The 12,447-nt window shown below is 36.3% G+C and overlaps 1 protein-coding gene across 4 annotated transcripts in view; it reads right to left on the reverse strand.

Moving 5' to 3' along the window:
• Window positions 1-12,447, reverse strand: part of PIK3C2A (phosphatidylinositol-4-phosphate 3-kinase catalytic subunit type 2 alpha) — a 59,401-nt gene that overhangs the window by 2,166 nt on the left and 44,788 nt on the right. For all 4 annotated transcript variants that reach the window (XM_032444739.1, XM_032444741.1, XM_032444738.1 and 1 more), the window contains exons 15-32: window positions 12,185-12,327; window positions 11,357-11,545; window positions 11,178-11,271; window positions 10,816-10,910; window positions 10,340-10,520; window positions 9,663-9,767; window positions 8,636-8,728; window positions 7,774-7,903; window positions 6,132-6,268; window positions 5,215-5,384; window positions 4,177-4,333; window positions 3,521-3,630; window positions 2,764-2,971; window positions 2,107-2,231; window positions 1,604-1,721; window positions 1,426-1,507; window positions 845-954; window positions 536-661 (exon numbers count right to left, since the gene is read on the reverse strand). In XM_032444739.1, coding sequence (XP_032300630.1) covers window positions 536-661; window positions 845-954; window positions 1,426-1,507; window positions 1,604-1,721; window positions 2,107-2,231; window positions 2,764-2,971; window positions 3,521-3,630; window positions 4,177-4,333; window positions 5,215-5,384; window positions 6,132-6,268; window positions 7,774-7,903; window positions 8,636-8,728; window positions 9,663-9,767; window positions 10,340-10,520; window positions 10,816-10,910; window positions 11,178-11,271; window positions 11,357-11,545; window positions 12,185-12,327 — 2,373 coding nt within the window. The remainder of the gene's footprint in view (window positions 1-535; window positions 662-844; window positions 955-1,425; window positions 1,508-1,603; window positions 1,722-2,106; window positions 2,232-2,763; window positions 2,972-3,520; window positions 3,631-4,176; window positions 4,334-5,214; window positions 5,385-6,131; window positions 6,269-7,773; window positions 7,904-8,635; window positions 8,729-9,662; window positions 9,768-10,339; window positions 10,521-10,815; window positions 10,911-11,177; window positions 11,272-11,356; window positions 11,546-12,184; window positions 12,328-12,447) is intronic.

A 12,447-nucleotide genomic window follows, 5' to 3' on the forward strand; every position in this document is an offset into this window, starting at 1 on the left:
AAGAAGTCAAGAATTTTGGTTATTCAAATGAAGTGGCACAGATGGCTCCTTTTTCTGCCTGCCTCACCACTGATGTTTGAATTGCAGATCATGACCTTTCCATACCTCTGCTTTTCCGAGGCCAGGCTGAAGCCCGAGCATATTTTATTATGTGCTCTTAAGTGTTTAAAAGGGCCAATGTTTTCAGATAGAAGTACTGTTTACCTGTGGTAAGTATGTTCTGAATTCATTATTTTCCACGTTCTGAATCAGTGAATCAAGGGGAAGAATCTTTAGTTTTAAGACTCCTTCACTTCTCACCATCACTCCTCAAAGTCAGCGTAAGAAATTTCTGCTCATTTATAACAATACATTTACATAGTCCCATTTTATTCTTGATTTTTTTTTTCTTTAACAGGGCACAAAGGTTTTGAAACAAGTTCATTTTGAGTTTACATATATATTTGCAGGGTGTTTTTAGACAAGATTTCAATTACTGCTTAGAATGAAAGATGACAGCAAAGTATACAGAGTTGCTACAAAAAATACAACTTGCCATTTCATTGAACGTTGGATTTCTTGTCTTCCGGGAGATTTTGGTTTTGCGCTTGGATGTTTTGTGCGTGTCTGGCAATAAGTATGTTTTTACATAGGGATTTGGATCTGCACCATCCTCGGTAACCTGGAATCCAAAATCAAGCCATGTTAGAAGATGAGTTTGGAAAAACAGTTATTGCACGCTTACATGATCATGTTCAAATGGCCAGTCTTAATCATCAAGCAGATCAAAACCAGCAGCTGATGTAAGTTTGCAATTGGAGAGTTTGGAGTTTTTGGTAGTGAGCTTCTCTTTTCTCTTACTTACCAGATCTTTGATGTGCATCACCATGATAAACAGAGTGCTATTTCTATATGATATGGATAGCTTCACTTCTCCACCCACTTTGCCTGAGGTAGGACTTGATGGACTTGCATCTGAAAAAATACACAATTATTTCCTTTGTGAATATTTGTACGTGGTCATCAGTGCCTCACTAATTATATACAGGTAAAAAAAAAAAAAAAAAAAAAAAGAATAAATGCAAGGTTTGGACTAAGTTCAGTTTCAGGTTTACATTTCTAAATCCCCAATAGGATGGCAAGGCCATAGGTCTTTAAGATTTTTGCATTCTCTTGCTAAGACTGTTGGAAAATCAGAGCCAAAACCTGAATAATTTTCTTAAGCCATAAGCAAGAATAGTGATCACATGTGTTAATTCTTGGCATGTTTCTTATTTCCTTGGAATTGTATGCAACGAAATTTGGAAGAGAAGATGTGCACACTTCTCAGCGAGGAAAAATTCCAGTTAATTTCAAAAGATTCTTAATAAATCACATTTTTAAGTGTCATACTATAGTTACCCAGTTTATAAATACTCCACCTCCTGCCCCACAGACAGGACTTACCTGTAGCTCTGGCTATTCCATCTATTCCTTCCACTTTGTCATCACGAAGCAATGGATGGAAAAATGTATAGACAAGATCACACTAAATTTGGAAGAAATTTTATATATTAGATTAAATGTTAATGAGCACTAAGATCCAAAAGCCTCCCCTGGATTTGCTTAAGCTACTTAAACTCACTTCTGCCACCTCTGGAGAACTGTTCATCAGGCTCTGTATGTAGCTGTTGAGCTCCACTTTTCTTTTAGCAGCTACATCTTTTATGTGTGTTCTTCCCAGGACCATCTTATTAGGAAAGCTGTAAGAGAAGAACAAGATGAAGTTTCCAGTTAATTTTTCTGCAGTGCAGTTAAATTTCATTCTAATTTCCATCCTGGAGTGCTGACATCTATTTTTGACATCAATCATAAATGGACACACGGGCATCCTAATGTACAACAATGTTAGAGAAAGGCAAGGAAAGTTTTATAGGTAATTGATACAAATGGTAAATCACAAATTGAAGCAGCTCCTCTAGTTCTCCTCCTTCAAATTTAAAGACCATATGTTTCTTCCTTAATTGCTACCTTTGAAGTCTAGTTCACTGCTCAGCAGTTTTGTCTCAGCTATCTTTCACTCCACTCTACCTAGGATCATTCTTTAGCGAATTCATTATAGTAGCAATGAATGTGTGAGAGACATACCCTGGTAGCTTCCAAAGTGGAAAAAGAATGCCAAGTTTGTTGTGGAGCTCCTGGAACTCATCAAATGTTCGGAAAACAAAAGCTGGCTCAGCTTGTCCTTCTCTCAAAACTCTCACCACATATATCTGGCAAAAATACACATAAAGGTAGTAAGTAGAAGCAATGTTACAGAATTGACTTAAATACTGTTCTGGTTTAACATTCAGTTTTTTCTACTACAGTAATCTTTCCCCCACATTAATTTCCCAGTGTTTGAATTTTATGTTGAAGTTTGAACTAACAAATGAGTCAAATGTGTATTTTAATAAACTGTGCAACTAAACATAAGGACATTACATTACCTCAGCAGTTTCCTGAAGATCAAACCCTGCTTTGGCTTAGAGCTGGAGTACTCAAATACATTCATAATGCAGTGATTCAATATAAAGCTTTTCTTCTGTGCTGTAAGCTTTACCTTACCTGAGTGGTGTCTGCCAGATTAAGTCATTTGCAGCAAATACAACTTGTTAATAGATACACACTTAGCTCACTTTTTAAAGCAACTTGAGGAAAATTCAGCTTGGACTGACCAGTCCAAGACGACAGCAACAGAAAAAAAAAAACAAAAAGGGGAAAGAATATGGTTGTATAGAGCGGAGAAAAATTCCACATACTTACATAATGCTTATCTGGATTATATCTCTTCTGATACGTAAATACAGACACTTGTTTGATTCGGCCATCTTGTTTAAGAGAATATGTTTTAGCAGAAAAGGAGAGGATGGGTTCGTCATTAGAGGGTAGTCCTGAGAAACGCAGCTGAGCCAAATTATGAATAAAGAAGTTAAACTTTGTGGCAACACTTCCCAGACTGGATTCAATCAACCTAGAGTAGAAAAAATAAGTTCAAATTCTAGAACACACAAGATCCTCCTCATCACTCCACTCCATCCCCACTTAAAGTGGGACAGAACAATTCATTTTCTAACACACAGCAACAAGTCACTTACACTATTATGCACACACTGATTTGCTCTTACTGGAAGTGTAATCCCTCCCTCCCCAGTGGGCAAAAGTGCTTTTGGGAAAACTTTGTACTGTGTGCATTTCAAGGATATCAGCATGTACACCACTACTAAGAAATCTGGGATGCATTCAAAATGCCACTCTCCAACAGCAGAACAGAATTACTCTATTTCAAGCAATTCTTTTGCACAAGGCAATTCTTAAAGGCAAAATATTTTAGCACAGGTATTAATCATACATGAAACTGATCTTATCTTTGCAGTTCACTGGTTAGGTGATGGGTATTCTTTGATTACATAACCTGACTACCCAACTTCTACAGCCAACTTTGCAACATCTTTAGTACATTCATCTGAAGCAGAGAGCTCCCATTAAAATGATGATGCTGGTGGATACACTTAGCCAGTACCTTGTAAAGAAAATGGTAGCTTCTGCATCTGTTGTTTGAGGCTGGAGAGCATCCTGGACGTACTTCAAGTCCTGCACCCCACTTAGTTCCGGTAACCCAGAAGAAAGCATCTGCAGGAAAATAAATTTGAAAATATTTTATATCACAAATAAAACGTGATTTTACACTGAAATAATTAAACTCTTAGACCTTCAATGTCATTTGAAGCTGTGATAGATTGCTTAATGCTAACAGAGGTAGTCAATAATTACTTTCAATCAGCAGCTATTCCCTTGTTTACTTCTGCTGAGTTAAAAGCAGCTAACAAAGCTTTCATAGAATCACAGAATTGCTCAGGTTGGAAAAGACCTTAAAGATCATGAAGTCCAACCACAACATGATCATATTACCCTAACAGCCCTCTGCTAAATCGTGTCTCCTTTGCAGAGTAATTTATAGTATCTTCTTAATTTTAAACTCTCAGGAGGCAGGTAGGTAGTAAAAAAGAAAAAAAGCCTAAAAAAATCATCACATACAACCTTCCTAAAAATGTACATCTAATATTTCTGGCTCTTAAAGGAATGTATCAAGATTTCCTGCAGCATGAAGAACTTAAGATTTAATAACAAGCCAACATCACAGATCATGTTTCAACTAACTTTAATAAAAATGCTTACCAGGGAAAGTAGGTTAAGGAAGAGGTTTGCATGTTTCCTTATCAAATTGTAAGCTTGACAACAGAGATCCACAAACAACTGAAAGCGAATAGTGGGTTTTTCACCACCATTAATCACATAAGCCATATCAGACGTTAGCACAAAAGGAGCCCGATCCCTGTTCAAAAAGCACATAATTCATATCATAGAGTCACTAATGTTGGAAAAGACCTTCAAGATCACCCAGTCCAACCATCCACCCATCAACAATAGTTCTCACTAAACCATATCCCTCAATACAACATCCAAATGTTCCTTGAACACCTTCAGGGTTGGTAACTCCACCTCCTCCCTGGGCAGCCCATTGCTCTGCCTGACCACTCAGAGAAGCAGTTATGTTACTCACGAGGTCTATTCACTGTCATGTGCTTCCCTCCAATGCCATCCCCAGGCACTGATATCAAACAACCCATTAATACCACTTTACTTTTCTGGGTTGAATTCAGCTACTCAGGTTTCCTGCACATTCACATGGGCCTGCTTCAGGATCTCCTGAAGCAACACTTGGAGGCCAGGTTAAATTACAGCGCTTTTCATCCCTCATTTTTAGAAGCCATAACACACAAACACAAGATGTCTGGCTTTAGTAAGTGTTTTAAGAAAATCCCCCCTGAGATTTAAGCATGTTTAGCACAGAAATTTTGAAAGAATTAATGTAATTTTGAAAAGTATAAGTTAAATACTGATCCTTATTTCAACCTACCAGAAGCCAGGACAGTAATTCATTTGAAAGCCATGCCTAGGCGCTTTGACTTGAAAATAAATAAATAAATAATTCTAGAGATCAGATTATGAAAACAGAAAACTGGAAACTTCTCAGAATTAATTCTGTACTAGCAAGTTTAAGGGTATTCTGCAAACTCAGCAATTAGATTGGAAGATTTTAGCTTCACACTAAAAACAGCACCTAACAGGAATTTAAATGTTAATGCCTATTAAAATATATAAAAAAAAACCCAACCCACTTCATTCTCTACTTTGCTTAGCAATGGAAAATACCTTTTAAAGCTACCAAACATTTGTGCGTGACCTAAAAACTTTCCAAAGTCAATGTGAAACATATGCCCTGTGTTTCGAAGCATTATGTTATCGTTGTGGCGGTCACAAATTCCCAGCACATAAGTAGCAACACAGCATCCTGCACAAGAATAAATGAAGTTTTCCGAAGCCTGTGAAGGAAATTTTAAAAAAAAGTGAATTGAGAATAAATGTCCATGGAGAAACAGCATTCAAACACTCAACAGTCACTCTTTACAAAGGTAAAATTGAAGCCAGATAAGACAGGTCTTAAAATTTGCCCTTTTCCAGACAGTGTTCTTCAGATAGAGAATAAAATCTCTGTCTCCAGATAGAGATTTCTTTGAAAAAATCTTCAGAAATCATAATCTCCAGCAAAATAAACCAAACTTGTTTGATTCATTTTTTCTTTTAAATAAATACAAGATAAAGGACGATTTGAAGGCAAATGACAAAGTGTAAGTAGTATGCAGAAAGTGAGGGCTACATGAGATTTATTCTCTAGAGCATATTAACAGCAGTGTAACCAGTAGGAAACATTTTGTTCTTGTCTTCCTATGTCCCAAGAGATCACTGCTCCTAAACCATAATGAAGAGAATCTATCATTCCTTCCTATCATCAGCAAGATGTAATGCAATGTTGTCAGGAAGGTTCAACCTCTACTGCTGTACCAGCAACATCTGCCTCTGAGCCAACATTATACAGCAGAAGGCATTACTTTTGGATCAGACTTCATAAGGGATTTTCATTAACTCTTCCTGAAGAATAGGAAAAAAATTAATTTTCCTAAAGATTTAAAACAAAAACTTCAGGAACAAGAATTGCTCTCACAAGAGCAAACCTTATTTAGCCTATTTTACAAGGCCTTCAAAAGAAGAATACTGAAAAAAAAACTTACCTTTTCGTATTCCTCCTCTGTAGGATTATACTTTCGCAACCATTCTGCCAGAGGCTTGTCTTTAAAAGAACCTGTCACTCCATATTCCACTTGAATTTTCCTAAGTGTTTCCGAAGCAGGAACAAGTTCTACCATACCTTTATATAAAATATAACAAAATATCATCTCCATAAGTTATACTGTATTTTCACTATTTGGTAGGAAGTTTACTGACAGTGATTGACTTCATAATTTAAGATCAGCTTATTTCAAAATCCAACTAGATGTAAAAAATGCTTTATGAAGCATTTCTGCAGACTACATTATAATGCTTCGCCATGAAGCAGAGATTCAATTTAGGTTTACTTTATTACAATTAGTTATGATTGTTAAAATACACACATATATTATACTTTTACTCTAAGCATTACCGCTTAATTACTCTCTAGTACATAAACTAGCATTGGTCTATTACTAATAGCTGTAAAATATTTCTATACTGTCATTTCTCAAAGACGCAGCCTAGCAGCCCAGTAACTTCGAATGGTCAGTGAGTGCTGAAATAGACCAGCCTGCCTTCATAAGTAAGGCAAAGTGGGACTGACACGTAGCCTTATTTTGGAGACATCATTTACTAGAAATATTTGTAGTTAGATCATAAAAAGAAACATTTTATTAAAACAGTTTGAATTCTATCTTGGCAAGAGCTACTATGAGAAAATCTGCAATTTATGTCTATCTTTACTTTTCACTTCAATCCTTCAAGTACTTTAGGGGATACTAATACTAGTACAAACAAAAAATGCAACCTTCTATGCAATCAAGTCATCGCTCCAAAAAGGAAGAAATGCCATCTGCTTCTTTAAGAAGCAAAGGCTTTCCATAAATAGAAGCTTTTGTATAGCTTCCCCAGTCTGAATTTTCAACTCTCTCATATATATTTGGGAGTTTTCATCACACTGCTCTGACTGAAGAGATAAGTTTCTGCTGACCCTCTTTAAAGATCCTGTGTTTCCTATTGATGATCTGTGGAGAATTAGTGACTTAACTTTAATAAAGTATGTCCAAGATGTAAGGCAGTATGTATACTCAGAGTTCTGTAACTTTAAAGTTTCTAACTTGAAAACCTCATAATCCCAAGGAATTCTGAGTAGCACAAGACAGTAATTCTGTGAGGGGTGTGGGAAAGGGATTAAGTTCAGTTTTTCTTCTTTTTGGGCATTTCTATGCTCCCTGACTCAACTGCAGCAGATTCCAAATACCTTGGAATTTCAGTTTTGACTTGAATGTTTTCTTAGTCCATAAATAACTTTCATAATTGAAACTGATGTTGCACCACTGATTTCCTGTGCTGCAATAAGAATGTGAGGAAAAACCTTACGCTTTTATTGTGACATTCATGCCACTACTCATCTACCGTAAAATGCATTAAGAATCTCAGAACTCAAGAAAAAACATTTAAACGCAACTCTGCCATGAGGAAATTCCAAACAATTCAACTGGATAGACTTTTGAGTACTGACGTTCCTTATAAGGAAGGCTTTTGGACTTCCAGTGTTTCCTGAGTCTGCCTTTGAGTAGAAGTTTTCTCTGTGAGCACGATAAAAATTTGGGCAGGGTGATAGACAAGCACAAAAATTATAGGCAACATCTGGTGTTTCACCTCGATCTTTTCCAGTTGACAGACACTTGAAGATGACCATCCGTAGATCCAGTCCCTCCTGCAGCCAGATCTTATCCATGATCTTAATCATCTGTAAAGCCAACATATCTTGTCGCAGATCTTCCCCAACCTTAATGGAAATACAGAAGTTAAATAGAAACATGATATGCTTTCAGCAGAACTGAACTGGAGATCTTAATTACTTTGCATTTTAAGTGTGGGATACATTACCCTGCTTATTTCCTTACAGCTACATACTTAGACAGCGAGAATGCAAGCTGCAGTTCCACATGCAATATACTGACTTGCACATTTTACAGCCTGTTCAGATGCAAGTTAGCTTCTGAAAATGTAATGTTTTGAATGCTACACCTTTTCCTATTCCTTTTTATAATTAAAGTCTTATGACTTCACTCTGAGAAGATGCAAGAGTACAGTTTCCCTCGGAATATCTGTTCTTAAAAGAGAGCAGCAGTAACTGCTACCACTACCAGTTCTTCTACGCAACTTGAAAGAAGCCTTTAGCAGTTATGACAGATGTATCGTGTGCAAGATATGTTCTTACCCAGTCAAAAGTGAAATTCTGTGGATATTTTAGAGATTCTGAAATGTTTATTTATGTGGTGTCACACCAGCATTAGGGTGGAAGTTTCCTATTGTACAGTTATTAAATTGAGCTGCTTACTGAAAAATCTAGCCATTTTCAGACATCTCCTACTTGTGGAACGAGTGAGATGGTTTCTAGATATACAAGAACAAGCCTACAAAGTATCTGAGTTTATTGATCCATGCTGAAGTTATTGATTCTTTCATTGGTATCAACTACCATTAAATATTTTTCCAATTCACATGTAAGGCTTACCTTAAACATCACATTAATTTCTTCTCCCAGAGGGTCTGCATTTATCAGTGCAATTTTCAGTGGAACTGCATTGGAGCTGAAGAAGGAACAAGCCTACGAGTAGATATATTGTTACTATTCACAGTACAGCTAGTCCAGGAAATATGACATTCTGACAACAAGCATGTATGACACAATGTGCATATTCAGACTTGTAACACTGCAATTGTGGTGAATACGTATCCTTTGAACAAAGGGCCCTTTGGCTGATACTTGTTCAATTCCTGTACAAAAGCCAACGGTTCAGCACAGCAATGTTTTGTATTGAATAGAAGAATGAGTAAAACATGGATAAATATTTTATCAGCAACTTTCTAAAACTTAGACTATAGAAACTGGATATTCGTGTCTTTACCTGTGTTCTCATTTATCTGTTTTTAAGTACATGCTTGTGATTTAATTAACACTTAGAGAAGGAAAGCAAAAGGAGTTCTGCATCTACACTGGATTAAATCCCATGCTCGTGGATGTTTACATTCTCAGTTTTGCACAATGGTATGTAATCAAGGTTGTCAAAGCAAACATAGTCAAACTTTGCAGAGTTCAGCAAAAAAAAAATAATTATCAGCTTCTATATTATCATTTGTTGGACTTTTATAATGAAATAAAGCTATTGTCTGCTTCCCTGGTACAACCAGTAACAGGCACATTCACTGATTTCAAGGTACTTATTGTTTTATCTTTATAGCATTATTCACTTTTCTCTTTTGATTAATAATGAAAACAAGACCTTTTCATACACTTTTGAGTACTCCTCTCCTACAGCCAAAATTATTTGTATCAAAGGAGAAATGTCTGAAGAAATAATCAATTATTTACTAACAATAAATTCCCTTGGAATAAGTATTTGTATAATTTTTCTTAATTTTACTCACTCTTTCAATCAGCATGTTTTCATTGAAACTCTCCAACTAGAGTAAAGACCTTTCAAGGAAGTAAATTAATTTTGCTATTTGTAAAAGCAAAAACAAACAACATAGCCCCATACCTTAATATTTAGTTCTCTTGCCACAAGGCTGGGATTGAGAGGCAAACGGCATTTGTTCTTCAAGAAAAATGACTGCACACGTTCCATACCACTTTGTAAGGCAGTCTGCAAACAATCAAACAAAAAAATTAAGCTGATAATTCCTAACTGGAGCATTTATGGGAAACTTCTGGACAAAATGATCCCAAAACATATCACAGCCAGTATTTTAGCTTCTCAGCATCAAAGGAATCAAAAGAAAAAGTTACAACTTCTGTTTTACCTATTAAAAATGTATAAACTTGGCAGTACAATACTAATACCACACTTTTTTTTCCCCACTAAAACTGAGGATAGCATTCCACTCTAACTAAATGTTAACTCATTCTTTCACGTAACTGGATCTTCTTCAGCAGTAATAGCTTTAAATCCAAATGCAGCTTATCATACACAGAAATCATCCTTCTTTCTTACCCCATCACCTTGTACAATCTTATGCTTCAACCGATAACCAATTTGGCAGACACTGACTTATTTAACCCATTACCGTGCTAAAAGGCAGAGTGACAGACTCACTTCCTATACATTTTATATAAATCATTTAATCAAATTTAGACCAAAAAGGTAACTGAGTGAATTGCTTTGAGAGTATAAACAGTCTTATCTTCTTTAAAAACACCAAAATTTAATATACATACCTGTCGACCTGATACACTCGTTTGCTTTACTTTTTCTGCTACCATTCCAAAAAGCAGCACCAGTCTGGTCTGCTTTTCCAACTCTTCTCTTAGTCCTTTCCCACAGACTGAAAGAAAGGCTCCAAGAATTTGCTCGTATCTTATGCCAAACTTTGGATCATATAATGTATCCTTAAGAAGCCTGAAATAAAAGATTTGAATTGAATTTTCACATATAAGATAGTGTGAACAATGCAGTACTAAAACAATAATTTTATTTAATGCATACACACATATGATATAAAAGGTAAGAAGTTTGTACTTTGTAGGGGCAGTGTCTGTTTCTTCACAAAGGAAACAGGATCTGTATTTTCACTACTTTCCATTTGATGTAACATGCATTGTTATGAACCTTAATATTAAGATAGAATATTTTTTCTTAAAATACTACCCTTACAACAAACATTACATGAACGATGGAACAGAGAACATCTTACCAGTAAAGGTAGTGTGCTATCCGAATATTTCCCAATGCCCGAGCCAAAATAAATTTGACAAGAGCACTGTCCAGGTAGGTTTCATACTTCAATGCCTAAATGTAAAGAAAATGAAATAAATGGGGTCTAAATTTAATTCCAGATGGAAACAGATTTTATGACAGAAGCATTGATAGAACCATCACCAGTTGCGGGGACAGTCACAGAGCAACCATCTACTTACACCATTTTCCACCCAATGCATTAGTTAAGGTAATTAAGTATAGAGTTATGCGATTGCACTTCCATGACTAGTAGCCAGGGACTCCCTTGGATTTTCAAGAGCAAAAAAATACAGTTATGGTGCCAACAGGAAATCCTACCTGCACAAACTGAGGGAGGAAATCTGTTAATTCATCATCACTCAATGTTTCTATCCAGTTCACAGCTGTACTTCGCACCTCCTGATCAGCAAACCTAGAAAGTCACCGCAAATCCACATTTAGTGTCTTGTGTTTGTGTTTCTGTGACACATAAACAAAACGTTACTCTGTTTTCTTACTTTGAATCAAGTAGTTCCAGTGCAGCTAAGGGTGATAAAGGAGGCCACTGCTGAAGCAATGAATATATTTCTGGAAGACTTGCCCAGTCCCAGTGTGGGGCACTAGCCAGTATTTTTGGTAAGCTGTTAGTATGACTATGACAATAATGTCTCCGCTCCCACAAGAATTCTTTATCTTCTTTTGATAGCCTGCAGACAAAAGCATTTCAGTTTGTAGTGCAAGTTAAAGAGCATCACCCACATACCCCAGTGCCATTGGTCGCTGTATTCAATTTTACACGTTACATTATATGATGTAAAATGGCTATTTCCTCCATGAAAGTCTAAAGCAGAGCCAAAACAAATCTCAAACACTATGGAAACAGTTGTTCAAAGCTGTAATTTGCATAAAACAAGAATAGATTTTAGTGAAGTTGGAAAAAAAAACAACAAAACAGGCAGTTAACATTAGGTTGGTGCAGATGAGTAGGAAAACTTGTCAGAAACATTCTCATGGAGTATGAACAGCCTCCACTGAAACTGCCAAAGCACCTTATAACTGAAGAAATACCAAGTGGGAACAGGCATAAACAACAGGCAGTCTGAGTAGTAGGAGAATACTACAGCACTAGCCACAGAAAATACAAAAGAATGTATAAAGTCAGCAGCATTATTTTTAACAGGTTTTGTTCAATCTCTTGGTTAAATCTCCACAGACCTTCAAAAATACAATAGAAGCATAATAAAGAATCTCAAGAATAAAGAATCTCAAGAATAAATGAGCAATCTACACCCTAGCTTCACACTGTCATGTACAAACAGACCAGAGCTACAAAGAGATGAACGTACCCAATAGTGTTATCCCTAGAGAGAATGGCAAGGAGACGTTCTCTCAGTGGTTTTTCTAATGCGTCTATGGAATGATGCACAGTAGTCTTTGCAGCTTGAGGAATTTTATATTCAATATCAAAAGCATGGGATGGAAAATCAACCTAAAAAAAACCAACAGCCTCCTAAGAAAAGTGCAGAGAGCTTCCCCTTCCAGCAGCATCAGGTTTTTGGGAATCTTAGCTCCTTAGTTCTGCATGTGTAATAGTTTTCAGGTATAGCTC

This window comes from Coturnix japonica, chromosome 5 (assembly GCF_001577835.2).
Source record: "Coturnix japonica isolate 7356 chromosome 5, Coturnix japonica 2.1, whole genome shotgun sequence".
Classification (NCBI taxonomy): domain Eukaryota; kingdom Metazoa; phylum Chordata; class Aves; order Galliformes; family Phasianidae; genus Coturnix; species Coturnix japonica.